General features: G+C 32.1%; 2 protein-coding genes and 1 pseudogene across 4 annotated transcripts; 1 reads left to right on the top strand and 2 right to left on the bottom strand.

Annotated features, from left to right (window-relative positions):
• Nucleotides 1–1,371: 1,371 nt before the first annotated feature.
• LOC111284203 (glycerophosphodiester phosphodiesterase GDPD6-like) lies at nucleotides 1,372–5,868 on the top strand. 2 transcript variants are annotated; one of them, XM_022872932.2, is made up of 8 exons: nucleotides 1,372–1,412; nucleotides 2,499–2,677; nucleotides 3,129–3,312; nucleotides 3,565–3,639; nucleotides 4,136–4,245; nucleotides 4,588–4,806; nucleotides 5,284–5,439; nucleotides 5,520–5,868. In XM_022872932.2, the coding sequence occupies exons 1-8, from the start codon at nucleotides 1,400–1,402 to the stop codon at nucleotides 5,769–5,771; spliced, it is 1,188 nt and encodes a 395-aa protein (XP_022728667.2). In that variant the 5' UTR covers nucleotides 1,372–1,399; the 3' UTR covers nucleotides 5,772–5,868. The 2 variants fall into 2 exon arrangements, with proteins under 2 accessions (XP_022728667.2, XP_022728672.2); XM_022872937.2 differs by lacking the exon at nucleotides 3,565–3,639.
• A 394-nt stretch (nucleotides 5,869–6,262) lies between these two features.
• LOC111275069 (replication protein A 70 kDa DNA-binding subunit B-like) lies at nucleotides 6,263–12,693 on the bottom strand (annotated as a pseudogene). The gene is made up of 15 exons (XR_016328937.1): nucleotides 12,582–12,693; nucleotides 12,383–12,459; nucleotides 10,766–10,864; nucleotides 9,698–9,873; nucleotides 9,222–9,368; nucleotides 8,921–9,141; nucleotides 8,643–8,820; nucleotides 8,269–8,539; nucleotides 8,067–8,169; nucleotides 7,813–7,938; nucleotides 7,643–7,721; nucleotides 7,419–7,564; nucleotides 6,934–7,094; nucleotides 6,715–6,835; nucleotides 6,263–6,614 (listed from the first exon to the last, which is right to left on the bottom strand). The product of XR_016328937.1 is annotated as a replication protein A 70 kDa DNA-binding subunit B-like (transcript).
• Nucleotides 12,600–14,036, bottom strand: LOC111289572 (uncharacterized). The gene is made up of 2 exons (XM_022880727.2): nucleotides 13,204–14,036; nucleotides 12,600–12,932 (listed from the first exon to the last, which is right to left on the bottom strand). Exons 1-2 carry the CDS (start codon nucleotides 13,923–13,925, stop codon nucleotides 12,710–12,712), a joined length of 945 nt encoding a protein of 314 aa, XP_022736462.2. The 5' UTR covers nucleotides 13,926–14,036; the 3' UTR covers nucleotides 12,600–12,709.
• Nucleotides 14,037–14,463: the final 427 nt, after the last annotated feature.

The raw sequence follows: 14,463 nt of genomic DNA, 5'->3' as shown, positions 1-14,463 counted from the left end.
AAATAGAGTTTTGAGTATCAATTTTCAAGTCAAGCTCGAGTATTGCACTGCATAATTTCGATTTATTACACCCTTATAAAAATACATTTAAAGTAATCTCTCATGAAAATTACTATAATGCCCATTTGATTGTTTGATTAGGGGTTGACACATGACCAAAATGACTATAATACTCCTTCTATCATAATTATTGAAATGCTACTCTTACCATAATTATAGAAATATACTCCTATAGTTAGCCAAAATTACTAAAATGTCTCTGATACCATAATTATAAAATACTCATCTTATTATAATTGATCAAAATTATTATAATGCCCCTTTTATCATAATTACGAAAGTACACTTGTAATCACTTCATAATAAGTTGACATATAACTTTTTGTTTGAAAATTAGTATAGTACCCCTATTAAATTATATATTCAATTTTAACATAATATAAAATTAATTACATATTAATTACTAAAATACTCTTGACATTACTTTATAAAAATTTGATATGTGACATTTTATAAAAATAACAATAATACCCCTATTAAATTACATATTAAATTAATTACCTAAAGCTTAACTACATATTAAATTACCATAATAAAATAAAAATTAAAAAATATAATGTGATAAAAATAAATATAAAAAGACATAACAAAAGATTAAATTATTTTTACTTTGTTTCAAATATTTTACAAAAAAAAATTATAAACTAAAATAAATTGAAAATCATATATTTGATTAAATGATTAATAAAAATACAACATTCAAATTATAATATAAAAATTGACAAAAAAAAACTATAATTGTAATATATAAAATATTATATATATATTAATTTTAATATTTTTATAATATTTTTATTTATTTTATTTATTTTATTTTTATTTAATTATAAAATATATTTAAAATAATAACTATTAATAAATAATATTAATATATTTTAACAGAAAAATAATTTACCCAAACGTTCGGAAGGCTATTTCTATTATCAGAAATAATAGTGCTCACCTTTTAATAACAAAACAAAACAGAAAAGATTCTTAAAAATAGGACCATACAGATTTTTCCAACCCAATAATGCCTGCCAACCGTGTTATCCAAAATTATAAGAAAAGCCCATTCCTTAAAAAACAATCTCCATGCCATCGGATTGTCATAGCCAGGTCATTAGAGCCCTTTGACAATGGGACTTCAAGATTGAAAAGAAAACATTTAGAAGGAATATTCTCCTAGATTGTATGCAGTTCCACGGCATTTGATGCTATGTGGCAACATCTCATAATCAAGGAAGACTTTAACTGGGGACACATCACTTTGGATTTGGCACGGAACAATCTACTTTAAAATTTATATTGAAACGAGGGATCTTTCAGTACAGAGGTGGATTGTTTAAGGGCAAAGGCAATGACTTTAACATGTAAGCTTTGAGCTTTTCGTATTTTTCTATGTTGGATTGTCTTTAACTTTTCTGGGTTGATGTTGTTTTTGAGGTTTTCTTTTTACGTTGTCTGATTGTATAGTTCCTGGGTTATGTTTTTTGAGTTTTTTCTACTGCTAATATGTCCTCCTGTTAGCCATTTTTTATGAAGTTTCTCTTTTTTCCTTTTCTGGTTTTTAGTTCATTGTTTAATACGCTTAGAGGCCAGAGCTTAATTCCTAGCTAGCCTCTATATTTACTCAAGTTTTCTGTTGTATTTTTCCCATTAATATACTGTTGCTGGCGTTTTTGGGACAATCTTGATTCATTGACCTTGTTTTCTTTTTCCTTTTTTTTTTCCCTCTTATTCCTTTTTCATGTGGGAATGATTTTTCGTCCTTTTGTTTTATAGAAGATAAGCATAAGGCCTAATGGCATGAGATTATAGCATTTTGATGTTGTGTTATTGTAACCTATTAAAATGCATAAATATGGAGAAAAACTTATAGCATAATTTAGTGTTATGATTTAATTTAATTGCTGAAAGCCTTACGATTATAAAGGCTGACGCTGGCATGTATAGTCTCTTCATCTTCTATTGGTTTTATGATTTGGTCTTTTATAATGCCATTTGATCTAGCAAATCAATGCCCTAAAACCAGATAAAGAAATGATTAGCAGAATAAGTATGTGTAGCCATCAGCTAAAGATGATAATCATCTACTATTGCATGATATTTTCAAAATTAGCTACCACATTTTGCTTCTTTTTGTTATGGCACTCTTTCTCCTGAATCTAATGAATGGTCAGGGAATTGCTCATGTTAAATCTTGGCTACCGCAAATGCCTTGCTGAAGGAACATTTTGTTTAGTTTTATTTGAATCTCTTAAGATTACTTTTTGGAATTGTACCATTGTTTTGTCTTATTTGAATGTCTTACAATTACTTTTATTTAGTGGTCGTACTTATTTGCTTCATGGATTTCTTTCATGCGTGCTCAATCTGATGCCTATTGTATTGAGAATTATATTTCATTCTTAAGTAAATAATATGGAGAACTTATTTGATGTTATGACACATGGCAGACTTTGTCCCTTTTTTGTTTATGTCACTCATTGCTGGATGTGCTGCAAGGCCTTTCTATCCACTTCCTAGTAAAATATCCAATGAAAATAGACAGCCTATACAAACTTCACGTCCATATAATATTGCACATCGAGGTTCAAATGGAGAGATCCCTGAAGAAACTGCTGCTGCATACATGGTATGTTTGAGTAGGCAAATTCTGCAAATCTATATTCTTTCCCCTTTCTGTTTGTATATTTGAGTTGTAAATTATCAACATAGAGCAATGGAATGAATTATTTGGTACATCTTGCTTACATTACGTAGTTCAATCACTTATACGGTTATACTAGTTATTCAAGCCAAATTTCTTGTAGAAAATTGTAGAAAAAACAAGGGATTTTCCTTAAATTATCTGCAGTGGAGTTTCTATTTCTATTCTTCTTTCTTATGAGGTTTGAATTTGAAATTTATATATTTTAACCATCATAATAGATGTTTTATTTTTGTCTTTTACCTCCTCAAACTTGAAAGTTTATGTTTTAGATTTCCCAATCACTTGTAGGTACTAAAATTTGGCTTGTTATATTGTTAAAACATTTAAATCACTATTGGTTCTATTTACATTGAATGTAAACTGCTTCTTGCAGAGAGCTATTGAAGAGGGTGCAGACTTCATAGAAACGGATATTCTATCATCCAAAGATGGTGTTCTTATATGTTTTCATGATGTCACCCTTGATGAGACAACTGATGTCACAAAACACAAAGAGTTTGCAAATCGTAAAAGGACCTATGAGGTTCAAGGGGTGAACACCACAGGCTTTTTTACTGGTATAGAAGCATTCAACTTTCAGCCCTTTTCCTCTTATAGTGTTGCCATAAAGATGATAAAACCTTGTAGATGGGCACCGTGATTAGCCTTGCACCATAAGCGCTCTACAAATTCTGAATTTGTACTCTTTTATGTTTATGTATGCTGTAACTGTACCTTGTAATCTTGCATGCCTTCATGGAACTTCCAACTAGTATATTTCTACATCAGGGATCTAACTGAAAATACCAAAATTTTCTTCTTATACACAGTTGACTTCACTCTAGAAGAATTAAAGCAGTTAAGGGTGAACCAGAGGTACATTTTTCGGGATCAGCAGTACAATGGTTGGTTCCTTTTTTATTTCTATTTGTTTGGATTTATTCAAATTCCATACTTTAATAATTAGCTTCTTTATCTGCTCTTTTCCCTCCTTTGTGTTTGTTGAGTTCCATTGTGAAACTAACATTAAATCCTGAATTTTCCTTGATGGAGTTTACTTGTGCATAAGTCTAGGCACATTGTCCTGGAAAGGAAAAAAGAACCTAACAAAAGAAAAAGAAAATAAAAAATTCAGGGAACCTTCTGATATTGTAATACGAAGCTAGCTAACCATTTGTGTTAGGAGACTGTTATTGCATGGTTTCGTAGTGTGCTTTAGGGTGAATCTCCACAGCTTCATATCATCTAGTTATATTGTTAAGAATTTTACTGATTTCATTGAGCCACCTTTTCCATTACCAACTTTATGGCACTTATATTCTATAATTATGAATGACACATGTCAACTTTCAGGGCTGATTTAACCGGAGTCAACGATTTTCTTTGTTGTGTATTCCTCAGGAAAGTTTCCCATTATTACTTTTGAAGAGTTCATTTCAATTGCACTGGATGCACCAAGAGTTGTCGGAATCTATCCTGAGATAAAAAATCCAGTGTTTATAAACCAGCGTGTAAGTAGTTTTTTGCATAAGCTGTCCCTTAAAATGCCCATCCCAAGAAGAATATGATTGCCTCGTAATTACAGAGTGGACTACATTTTTACTTTATCCTATAGAAGCCACTTCAGAGAATTCCTATAATACCTTATTAAAACTCCTGCAGTTACACTTGTTCTTCTATGACTCTTATGTTCTCTCATTTTCGAGTAGAAAACATTTGAAACTGCTATGCAGACATGTAAAAAGAACAATTTTAGATAAACAGGGGGCCCGTTACAATCCGGTGAGCTCTCTATAGATTGATATTTCCTAACAACTTTGATTCCTATGATTTTGAAACAATGCCTTCAACAGGTAAAGTGGCCTGATGGAAAGAGATTTGAGGACAAGTTTGTGGAGACACTTAACAAGTATGGATATAGAGGTTCATACATGTCAAAAGATTGGTTGAAACAACCTGTATTCATCCAGTCCTTTGCCCCAACTTCTCTTGCGTACATATCAAATCTGACAGACTCGCCAAAAATCTTCTTGATCGACGATGTTACAATTCCAACTCAGGACACTAATCAGGTTTGTGCATAATGCACCTTGCTGTCTTTCCCTTTTAGTCTCTGTAGAATGCTCACAATACAGTCCTCTAAATATGGTTCATGAATTATACAATAGCTCCAATTCTACTGCCAAACAAAAGACCAAGAGAAGTTTAAATTGTGATAAAGCTGGTTGGTGGGTTAAAAGATATCTTCCAGCATTCTACTTTCTGGATCAGATTGTTTCCATGATATATCGTCAATCTCTTCATGAGTATGTGGTCAATTGGAATAAATTTTCCACCTGATAAGTCAACTTTTTCCCAATGGAAACACAACAGATATTGGTGAATTATGTGTCATCATGAAGACATGAACTATGGCCTTATAGATTAGAACATAGACTAAATGCAGTGCTGCCTCAATGTCTTGTTTTGCCATGCAAGTGGCTTTCACAATTTATATTCTTTTGAATTTTGGAATTCTAATGGAAGAAAATGCAATTGATTTTGTGCAGTCATATTGGGAAATTACATCAGATGATTATCTTGACTTTATTAAGCAGTACGTGGTTGGTATTGGACCTTGGAAAGATACAGTGGTTCCTGTAAAAGACAATTACTTGCAAACACCAACAGATCTTGTTGCCAGAGCACACGCCCACGATCTACAGGTACTCCCTTAAAACTTGTCCCAATTGATGACACTGGATGAGTAATACAGTAGTGATGTAAAATGTTGATTTCGATATAGGTGCATCCATACACGTATCGCGATGAAAACTTGTTCTTACACTTCAACTTCCATCAAGACCCATACCAGGAATATGATTATTGGTTAAACAAGATTGGGGTTGATGGACTTTTTACAGACTTCACAGGGAGCCTCCATAATTTCCAGGACTGGACCTCTCCACTCACTGGAAAGAACGGCAGTGATAAGAGCAGTGCATCTAAAATGTTGGATAAAATTGCCTTGTTGATTTCTTCATATAAAATTGGGTGAGACGATAGATTGTATCATATCCGCATCATCCTAAAGCTATTTCTATGGGAAATACATTGAAATTTGTTTATTGAAGGTAATTTTTGAGATTCTACAACTCTTTTGGGATAATTCGAATCTGGATTCAGGTCATGATCTTTTTATGTATAACCAAATTCTACCCCTCAAATGCGTTTTTTGTACATGTTAGTTGGGTAATCCTTCACTCTGTTTAGCTATTTTCCTGAAGAGCCAAGAAAATACTCAAAAAATTAAACATAACTTGACAATTTATTGATATATATTGCATAAAATATTATCAATTCGAATACTCATCATATTTTATATAAAATTTATTTATTATAATTTACGTCGATGCAAAAAACATTTATTAATTTTTATTAAACTCATGATTTTTGTTAAAATTTTTATTCATATAACATTTATATTTTTTATATTATTTTTATATTTTGTTATCCTGCACATAATAAAAAATTAAGACTCGGCAACAGTACAGTACAAAACGAAAATTTATAATGGTTTCCTAAAATTCATATTACAAACATGGGTAAGAATGAAGCCACAATCTAAACTAGTTATAACCCCTCAATCCATCATTTACAAACAAAAAATGATATCTTAATCAATGAAGAACAGAATAAACTACTGAGAATTTCTCACCTTCTTGATCTCTTCAAGCAAAAATCTGGATTCTCCAGCAAAGTCAATTGGAGCAACAGCCCTGACAGTTATCCTTAGCCACTTCTCATTGTTTTACTCGTTCCGAGTAACACTGACTCGAAATAGGTGAGGAACCCAAGTAGCTTCTTTCAACTTTTGTTGGTATGCATTAATTTCTCCTTCCTGAAAACGGCAAATACCATGGGGTGATGTGAGACTATTCTACATCATCTTATATACATGTACATATACATCAAACTCATCAGCAGAACAATACTTTTACCTCTGATTTTAGCATATCAAGTTCATCAGCAGAGCATCCAACAATTTTCTCAGCTTCTTCATTGAAGGCTGAAACCCAGGCTTCACCACTTGCATCAGAGATTTTCAACACCGTTATGTATCTAAGAAATGCCGAAAAACATTAGAAATATGTCAGCTAACTTGTGAACTGTATAGAACATTTAATTTATAACTACTTAAAATTTCCAACATCTCTAACCTTAAACTGCACTCTTCATCATTTTTCTGGCATCCTTCACACCAATAACCAGATCCAACAGCTTCAGTTACTTTCTTGTTTCATGTTTTGCAAGCACGGTACCACATTGCCTGCTCAGACCTGATCAAGCTGACAAATGCTTTAATGCTGAAAAATGCTGGCTGCACGAGAAAGATATTTAATTATCAGGAATGAATTTGTTTTCAGTTTGAAGGAACTGGCAGTCATCCATGAAATCAAATTTAGCATCATAAACGATACTATTATTATCAAAGGCTACAGAAATAGCATGTCCAACTGCTTGCATCTTTTACAGATTAAAACACACCAATCATTTATATTTCTTTTCTCAGATAGTTCTAAATAAAGTACAATAGCATACTATGACCCATGATCCACACAGCAAACTCCAAGGAAAAAAAAAGCTTTGTATTCACAACTTAATTCAAAGATGCTTCTTGTGCATTAATGACTAAAAGCAATACCTTGCCATCACCCAAAGGTTGGTTACCAGTAATATGAGAAAGGGAAACCCTATCATTGTACATAGATCTTGCCCCAGTCTTGGAATGAAGGACTCTAACCTGAGCCAATAGAGGCCATGGAACTTCCTTGCCCTTCAGAATCATACCTGCATAGAATAAGCTTGCATCTGAAAATGCTACTTGAAAGGGAATAAACCATTGGTTTCTCAGCAACAATAGCTTACCAAGATCTCGACTTCTTTGCTTCAGGTATATCTGGATTAATCAGAACTGTGCTTTTACCCAATGTTGACAATGATACACCTGAAATAGCAACACCAGGATTCAGGGTAACAATTTTTATTGTAAGATTAGTTTATTGCTTCTCAGAACAAGTGCTCTAACTTTAGATTACCTTGAAAATCACTAACTTTGAGTGATTTTATTGCAACTATAGGAGATTTATCAACAATGTCAAAACAATTCCTGGCCTACATTATTTGCAAGCTCATTCCACAAAGAAACCACCACTGTCTTCTTCCTGTCATCCAGAAATGTATAGCTTCAATAAACCATAACAAAACATATAGCAGTGAACAAGTGGACACTTATGTTTCATCTGCAACAGTCATATCCCAAGCATATAGCAGTGAACAAGTAGACACTTACGTTTCATCAGCAACAGTCATATCCCGCTTTGGAATACTCTCATTGTCAATCTTTCTTTTAATATTTGATACAGAAGTAACACTTTGAACAACTCCAATAATATCTGTAATTCAAAGCAATAAAAGCAACACTAAGTGAGCACTTAAAGGCCATAAAAAGACATAAATACCATGCTTATAAACTGCTAGGAAATAGTTCTTACCAACAAGTTCTTGTCCATTAACATAAGGGCCTAACTGATCTATAGGGACAAAGTTGAATTTAGTTTCAGGAATAAATGTTTCTTCATTAGCGGCCTCTTCAACGACAGAGTTCTCATTCAATGTCCTTTCATAATCATTTTGCACAGTCTTAAACTGCTTGTTTGCAACTTTAAGCATCCCTTTTGATATGTAATAGAACTTCCCCAGTTGAAACTTTTCATAGAATTTCCTAGCAGCTTCATTAAACATTGTGGCTTGTATTTGTGTACCCTACAACAGATCAATCGTTCAATCCATTAGAACCCATTTTTCTACAAGTTTAGAGGTTTCTTCACACACAAGTATAATAAAAACACAGGTTATAGCAGCTTACATCTTCACCTGTCAACTCCACATTGAAAAGACAACCTTCTCCTCTAGCATTCTTATAGGTACGCATATTTCCCTTGCTTGTGAGATGAACTTTAATCATCCAATTGTCTTGGTAAGGATTCAATGACACAAGAGGATGCACTCTTCTTGTCATTGCCATCCGTGCCACTGGAGCCACACTGAATTTCAGAAAAAATGCAAAACATTAATAAAGAAAACAACCAACTCTTAGGCGCTATAACAAATTAGATTGAACCTTAAACAGAAAAGGAAACTTACTTTTCTCGCTGTTCATATACTGTTTGAGCAGCAGATTTGGAAACCATTTCTTGCTTTGGCTTCAAAATAATACCGTCTCCTTCTGTTTTGGCCTCATTTTTTATCTCATTTTCGAGCTTTGGCTTCTTTAACACAATGTTAGATTCCTCAGTTTTGACTCCAGCTTTGATTACTTCTCAAGTGCAGGGGATACTGCCTAACATTTTGTTACAATTAAGTACCTGAAACCCGTTACCAATTTTGAACATCAAGAAACCATATCCTATTTCTTAAATTAAAAATCGGAGTGATTAGTATTTACTATTCTGATTTGTTGGAGATGTCATTGAGGGTATAATCGAGAATTCCGACAAGACCCTTGTTATGGATACTGCCTGAAATGATCTCAGATGACATGTTTGATGGAAGTATCGTTCTCACTTTCATCTTCCCATCACTAGCATTAAACCTTCAATCAAATATCAACCAAAATATCACTTTAATCTTTACATTTCCAATTGGAAAAACTTATCTGTATTTTACCGAAAGAAAATGCATCAATTTATTAAAATAAATATATGGATTTAACATCTCAAAACACATAATATCACAGGTCACACAAACTTATGAAGTAATTACTTACAGTACATCAGAATAAACAAGAAAGAAAATTCAAGGCAGCCATTAGCAAGAAGAACTGAAAAACTCAGAACCCAGAATTCATTTGCCTATTACTTGAGTAAAATGAAAGTAGAGAGTAAGTAAACAGGATATATATAAGAATATACTAAGGCATACATGTAACGGTTGCCGGTGAGCTTCAGATCCAAAACCTGGACGATGATCTCAGGGTGATCTGAGGAAGAATCCGGAGATGGGTTCGCCAGTTTCGTCGATATCGCATCTTGGGTTATCGGCTTCGCTGTTTTTCTCTGTTTTTTTTGTTTGTGTTTGATCTCTGGGAAAGATTGGCGCTATGATATAAGTGAGCTTTTGTACCGGAGAATTTTGCAGGAAGTTTTGGAATTTTTTTTCTTTTTAAGTGAATTTCCCGCTACCATTGCGATCAAAAAATTTTTTTTTAATTTTTTATAATATTTTCACCAGGAGTTATTATTTCTCGTTTTGGGGCTTTTATTTTGGGTTTTGAACTATGTGGGCTGACGGCAAACGTGTTCGGCTCGCTCGAAAGTAGAATGGTGCTATCTGCACTCCATGTTACTATCTTCGTACTCCATTATTATTAATATTCTTTTTTTTTTTTTCATGCTCTAAACTAAAACACAAATTTATTAAAAAATTCAAACACCTCCTCCTCTCCTCTCACCCCTCTTTAACCGAAACCCTATGAGAATTAAATCCCAAATCAAGTCTCATTTTATTTTAAATAACTTAAAATCAAAGGTAAATTATTTTTTTATTTTTTATTTGATTTTGTGTTTAATTTTTAAAAATTTAAGATTTTAAAATTTTAAGTGCGATTTGAGGTTTAATTCAAATATTCTAAAAATTTATTTTCGAAAATTATCAAAATTTTTTAAAATTAATATCCAAAAACTTTTTTAATATTTCAAAATTTCATTTTTAGAAATTTTTAAAAGTTTTCATACATCTCTTTCAAAAAATTTTAAAGAAATTTCAAAAATATATTTTAAAAATATTTTAATAGTTTTCGAACATTTATTTCTGAAATTCATATTTATTTTTAAAAACCATAAAAAACTTTCAAAAATAGATTTTTGGTACTCAATAACTTGCAGCCACCAAACATTGATCTATTATATCATCAGTAGATTGACAAATTTACCAACAAAAATCTCTAATCTTTCGATTATGAGATATTATTTACTAAATAATGTTTACAACCTCTTTGTAATTTTGACATATATGTATATAAGAGGACTTAATAAATGTAAGGAGGTACTCATACAAATTAGTTGATGTACCATGTGCAATGAAGCATAACTACTTTATCACACATGGTGTAATAGTCACTTACAAGAACGCTTTTCATAATTAACGATTTCTTTCATATTCACGTTTGTTAAAATTGAATAAATGTTGCAAATATCATTAAACGAATAGTATATAATCGAAAGATTAAGGGTTTTTATTATATAATTTAAATATTGTATAGGTCAAAAAAATCATTATGGACCCGTTTGAAGATCGCAATAAAAAACATTCGATATTCTCGTATTAGAGATATTGCAACAAAGAAGCTTAACTAAAAAATTATTTTCAAAAATATTTTCAAATAATTGCAATGCTTTCCAAAATTGCATTTCTAGTAAAGTTAAGAATTTTTTGGAAATTAAATTTTGTTATATTGAAAATAATTTCAAAATTTTATCTTTGATAACTTACTGAAAATGAATGTAAAGGTTAAAAAATAATTAACTAACGAGTATTCAAGTAATTTTTTTAAAGATTAATTTTTAGGGGTGTATTGAGAGTTTTCGAAAAATATTTTTAATTACCCTTTTTACCCATATGTTAAGCAGAGAGTAATTACAATAAACTTACAATAAAAAAAACAGCCATTATGAAATATCACCTTCGTTAACACTTTTTTTTTAAAGATTTTTTTTCCTTTTTAACAAAAAAATAAAAAAGATTGGCAAACGATAAACAATGCTTCATAGGTATCGTACATTCATGTAATTAATTTAAAGTTTATTTGTCGGTATGATAAAAAAGATTTCCACAGCATCGCAATGTCGATCCCGAAGGATTCTACATAAAATTTCTTTAACCACTCTATTAAAATGAATCATTAAAATTTTAACGTCTTTAATTATGCATACATGCAACGCTTCGGACAGAGACATTTGTTATAAGCAAGTATGAATCTTTCATAACATACATGTTTTGGATAAAGTAACGGAATATGCTGTTCTTTTTGTTTTTTTTTTTTTAAATTGTTTAAATTTTATCTCTGGTGGCTATAGTTTAATCCAACATTTTACCAACTAATGTAACTAAAAACATTGATATAACTTTCAGATTAACTGAAAGTTTAAATTTTGTGTTATCCTAAATTAAGATAATAACAGTTTGGATTAGACTGAATTTTATTTGATTTTTTTCGAATATTACATAATATTATAAAATTTTAAATTTTAATCTGAATTCAAATTAAATTTTATCTATTCGATTCGATTTATCATTTATTTAATTTTTTATATATTATTTTAATATATTTAAATAAATTATAATCTAAAATTATTATTTTTATTTTATAAAAATTAATAAAAATATATAATTTGATTCGATTATTTTTAAAAATTTTTCACTTCCCATATGAAATTCATTTCGAACTTAGTATAAACATTTAATATTCGAATTTAATTATAATTAAATAAAAAAATCGATCCAAATCAAATTAAATACTCCAATTTGAAATTAATTTTTAATTTTTTCGGTTTTTTATCTTACCCTTATCCTAAACTAGGATTCCTGTCTTTGGAAAGCGTTCTATACCAGCAGCATGACAAATTTTTGGCTGGAGATATTATTGACATTGGCCTCCATTAACACCTTTTCTTTGTAATTTTGGCCTATCAATGCCGAAAAGATTCAAAACATCTTACAAATTACTCCAATAGTACAATTCAGACAAATGTATCTTGATTTTTTTTTTTTTTTACTCAATGGAGCATGTAATAAGTTTTGGACTAACCAACAACAGGAAGAAAAACTGCAAAGCTACACAAAAGACAGTGAAAAGTAGCCCAAACTTGAACTAACAGGGAATCCATGGTGCTTGAAACCACAGATGCCTTTTGAATCATTCCATTGCGGTGTCTGTCAAAAGCAGAATGGGCAACAAGAGAAGCAAGAGAACCATCTTTTTTTACCTGCATTTTGTGTTGCTTTAGGTGTCTGAGACTTTGCGGTCTCCGGCTTAGGGGTTCCCGGAGGGCTCTGTGGCTTAGGGGTTTCTGGAAGGGTCTCTGAAGTTGCTTTAGGGGTGGAGGGCCGTGACAGTTGGTTTTTAATCTTTGTACTTTTATCTGCATCTCCTGTCAATCTTCATCATAAGAAAAAAAAAAAAAAAAGAATAAATCAGTCTGTTGCTGACTATGATACCTAGTATTCAAAATGTTCAAATGAATTAACCACAAGAAACTAATTAATCAGCAAAAGAATTCACTTGTGTAAATACTAGATAAATGGCATGTTCTTGAATAGTTTCGTTTGGTTGGTACTTTTGCTATTTGTTTTTTGCTAGCGAAAAACAAAAACACGAATCAATCGGAACCTTAATTGTTAGGTTGAGAAGTGAGATTAATAAAGCTTACATAGGGAAGGCAAAAGATTTGACACTTGCATCTGAATGCTGAGAAATACTACGGTAATGAGGTGATTCCTTGGCAATATTTTCCTTCTGCTGAGATTCTTTCTCCATCAAAACCTCCCTCATTGTTTCAGCTGCTGCTGCTTCAGTTACACCATACCGGCCTTCATTCAAGTTACCACTTTTATTAGTAATTTCAGTTGAGTTTTTGGTTGGTGTCTGGCAATTACTTGGAATGTCTGCCAATGGACCAGAAAGGGTGTAATCAATGGTGTAACCAAGCTCACCCGATTTCGTTATACAACGTAACTGGTCTGCACTGAAACTCGTGTTCCCCATGTGAATGCTAAACAATGATTCGTTGGAAGCAACACTCCATTCCGTGGGGCCTGCAGTACTTGTTCTAGAAAAGATATGAGCTGGAATCCTATCTGAAGCTCCGGAAGGGAGGCCTCCAGCAGGTTGTTCCGTGGCCTGTGTTGGAGAAATTGGTGTGGCTGAACCATCACTGGTTTGTCCGCTGTTCAGCATAGAGCTAACGCCTGCATTCGATGTACTGGTTCCATGTGAACCCAATTGGACGGCTTCACCAGTAGAAGAAGATGAATGAGAGGGGGATCTCAACTTTTTGCCTGGAGAAACATGACTATTTTCACTAGGAGTAGCTACTTGGTGCGTCTGTTCATCACTGCCAATATCAGTACCACTCACATTTCCAGATTCCATAACTGAAATGTTTGAGATATCATGTACTCTCTAGTCCTATACCACCTCAAGACCCTGGAATTCATGCTGTATATGAAACAAGAAACAAAATCAGACTTCCAATCTATGACATGTTTTGATGGGGCAAAACAATAAAAGAATGCTGGACAGGAACAAACTTTGCAAAATTTCCAGATAGAATTTCCAGCGGGCACCTTAGGCTACCTACAATTATTTATTCTTATTTCTTAAGGCTTAAACCAAAGTTTCCAATTTCCTTCCAGGTAATGAAATTAGCATACCATGACAATAAAAGAAAAAAAAAACATAATTTCAGGGACCAAAAATTTTCATCAGATTTTCAATGGAACTTGCCTGGTCGATCTAATTGAATTCAAAATCACCTTAAGAAACAAGTAGGATAATAAATCAAATTAAAAGAACAAAAAAATGAGATGAATAAAACCAATCGGAAATTTACATAAAAGCCAACAACCTTCAATTAATCCCAAGCAAAACTTCTGATCCATCCACTAAACAGGTACCTTCTTCGATTTCG

This window comes from Durio zibethinus, chromosome 17 (genome assembly GCF_047325235.1).
Source record: "Durio zibethinus cultivar Kanyao isolate XHJ-2024 chromosome 17, ASM4732523v1, whole genome shotgun sequence".
Taxonomy (NCBI): Eukaryota; Viridiplantae; Streptophyta; class Magnoliopsida; order Malvales; family Malvaceae; genus Durio; species Durio zibethinus.
Note: the sequence above shows the minus strand (reverse complement) of the source record. Positions and strands in the feature narration are given on the sequence as shown.

Bases quoted from the DNA above. Each gene is read 5' to 3' on its own strand.
- LOC111284203 (XM_022872932.2), top strand. The intron at 2,678-3,128 runs GTATGTTTGAGT...TGCTTCTTGCAG, and splicing joins AAACTGCTGCTGCATACATG to AGAGCTATTGAAGAGGGTGC. The intron at 4,807-5,283 runs GTTTGTGCATAA...GATTTTGTGCAG, and splicing joins CAACTCAGGACACTAATCAG to TCATATTGGGAAATTACATC.
- LOC111289572 (XM_022880727.2), bottom strand. From the start codon at position 13,925: ATGGAATCTGGAAATGTGAGTGGTACTGATATTGGCAGTGATGAACAG. The intron at 12,933-13,203 runs GTAAGCTTTATT...CTTATGATGAAG, and splicing joins AAATCTTTTGCCTTCCCTAT to ATTGACAGGAGATGCAGATA.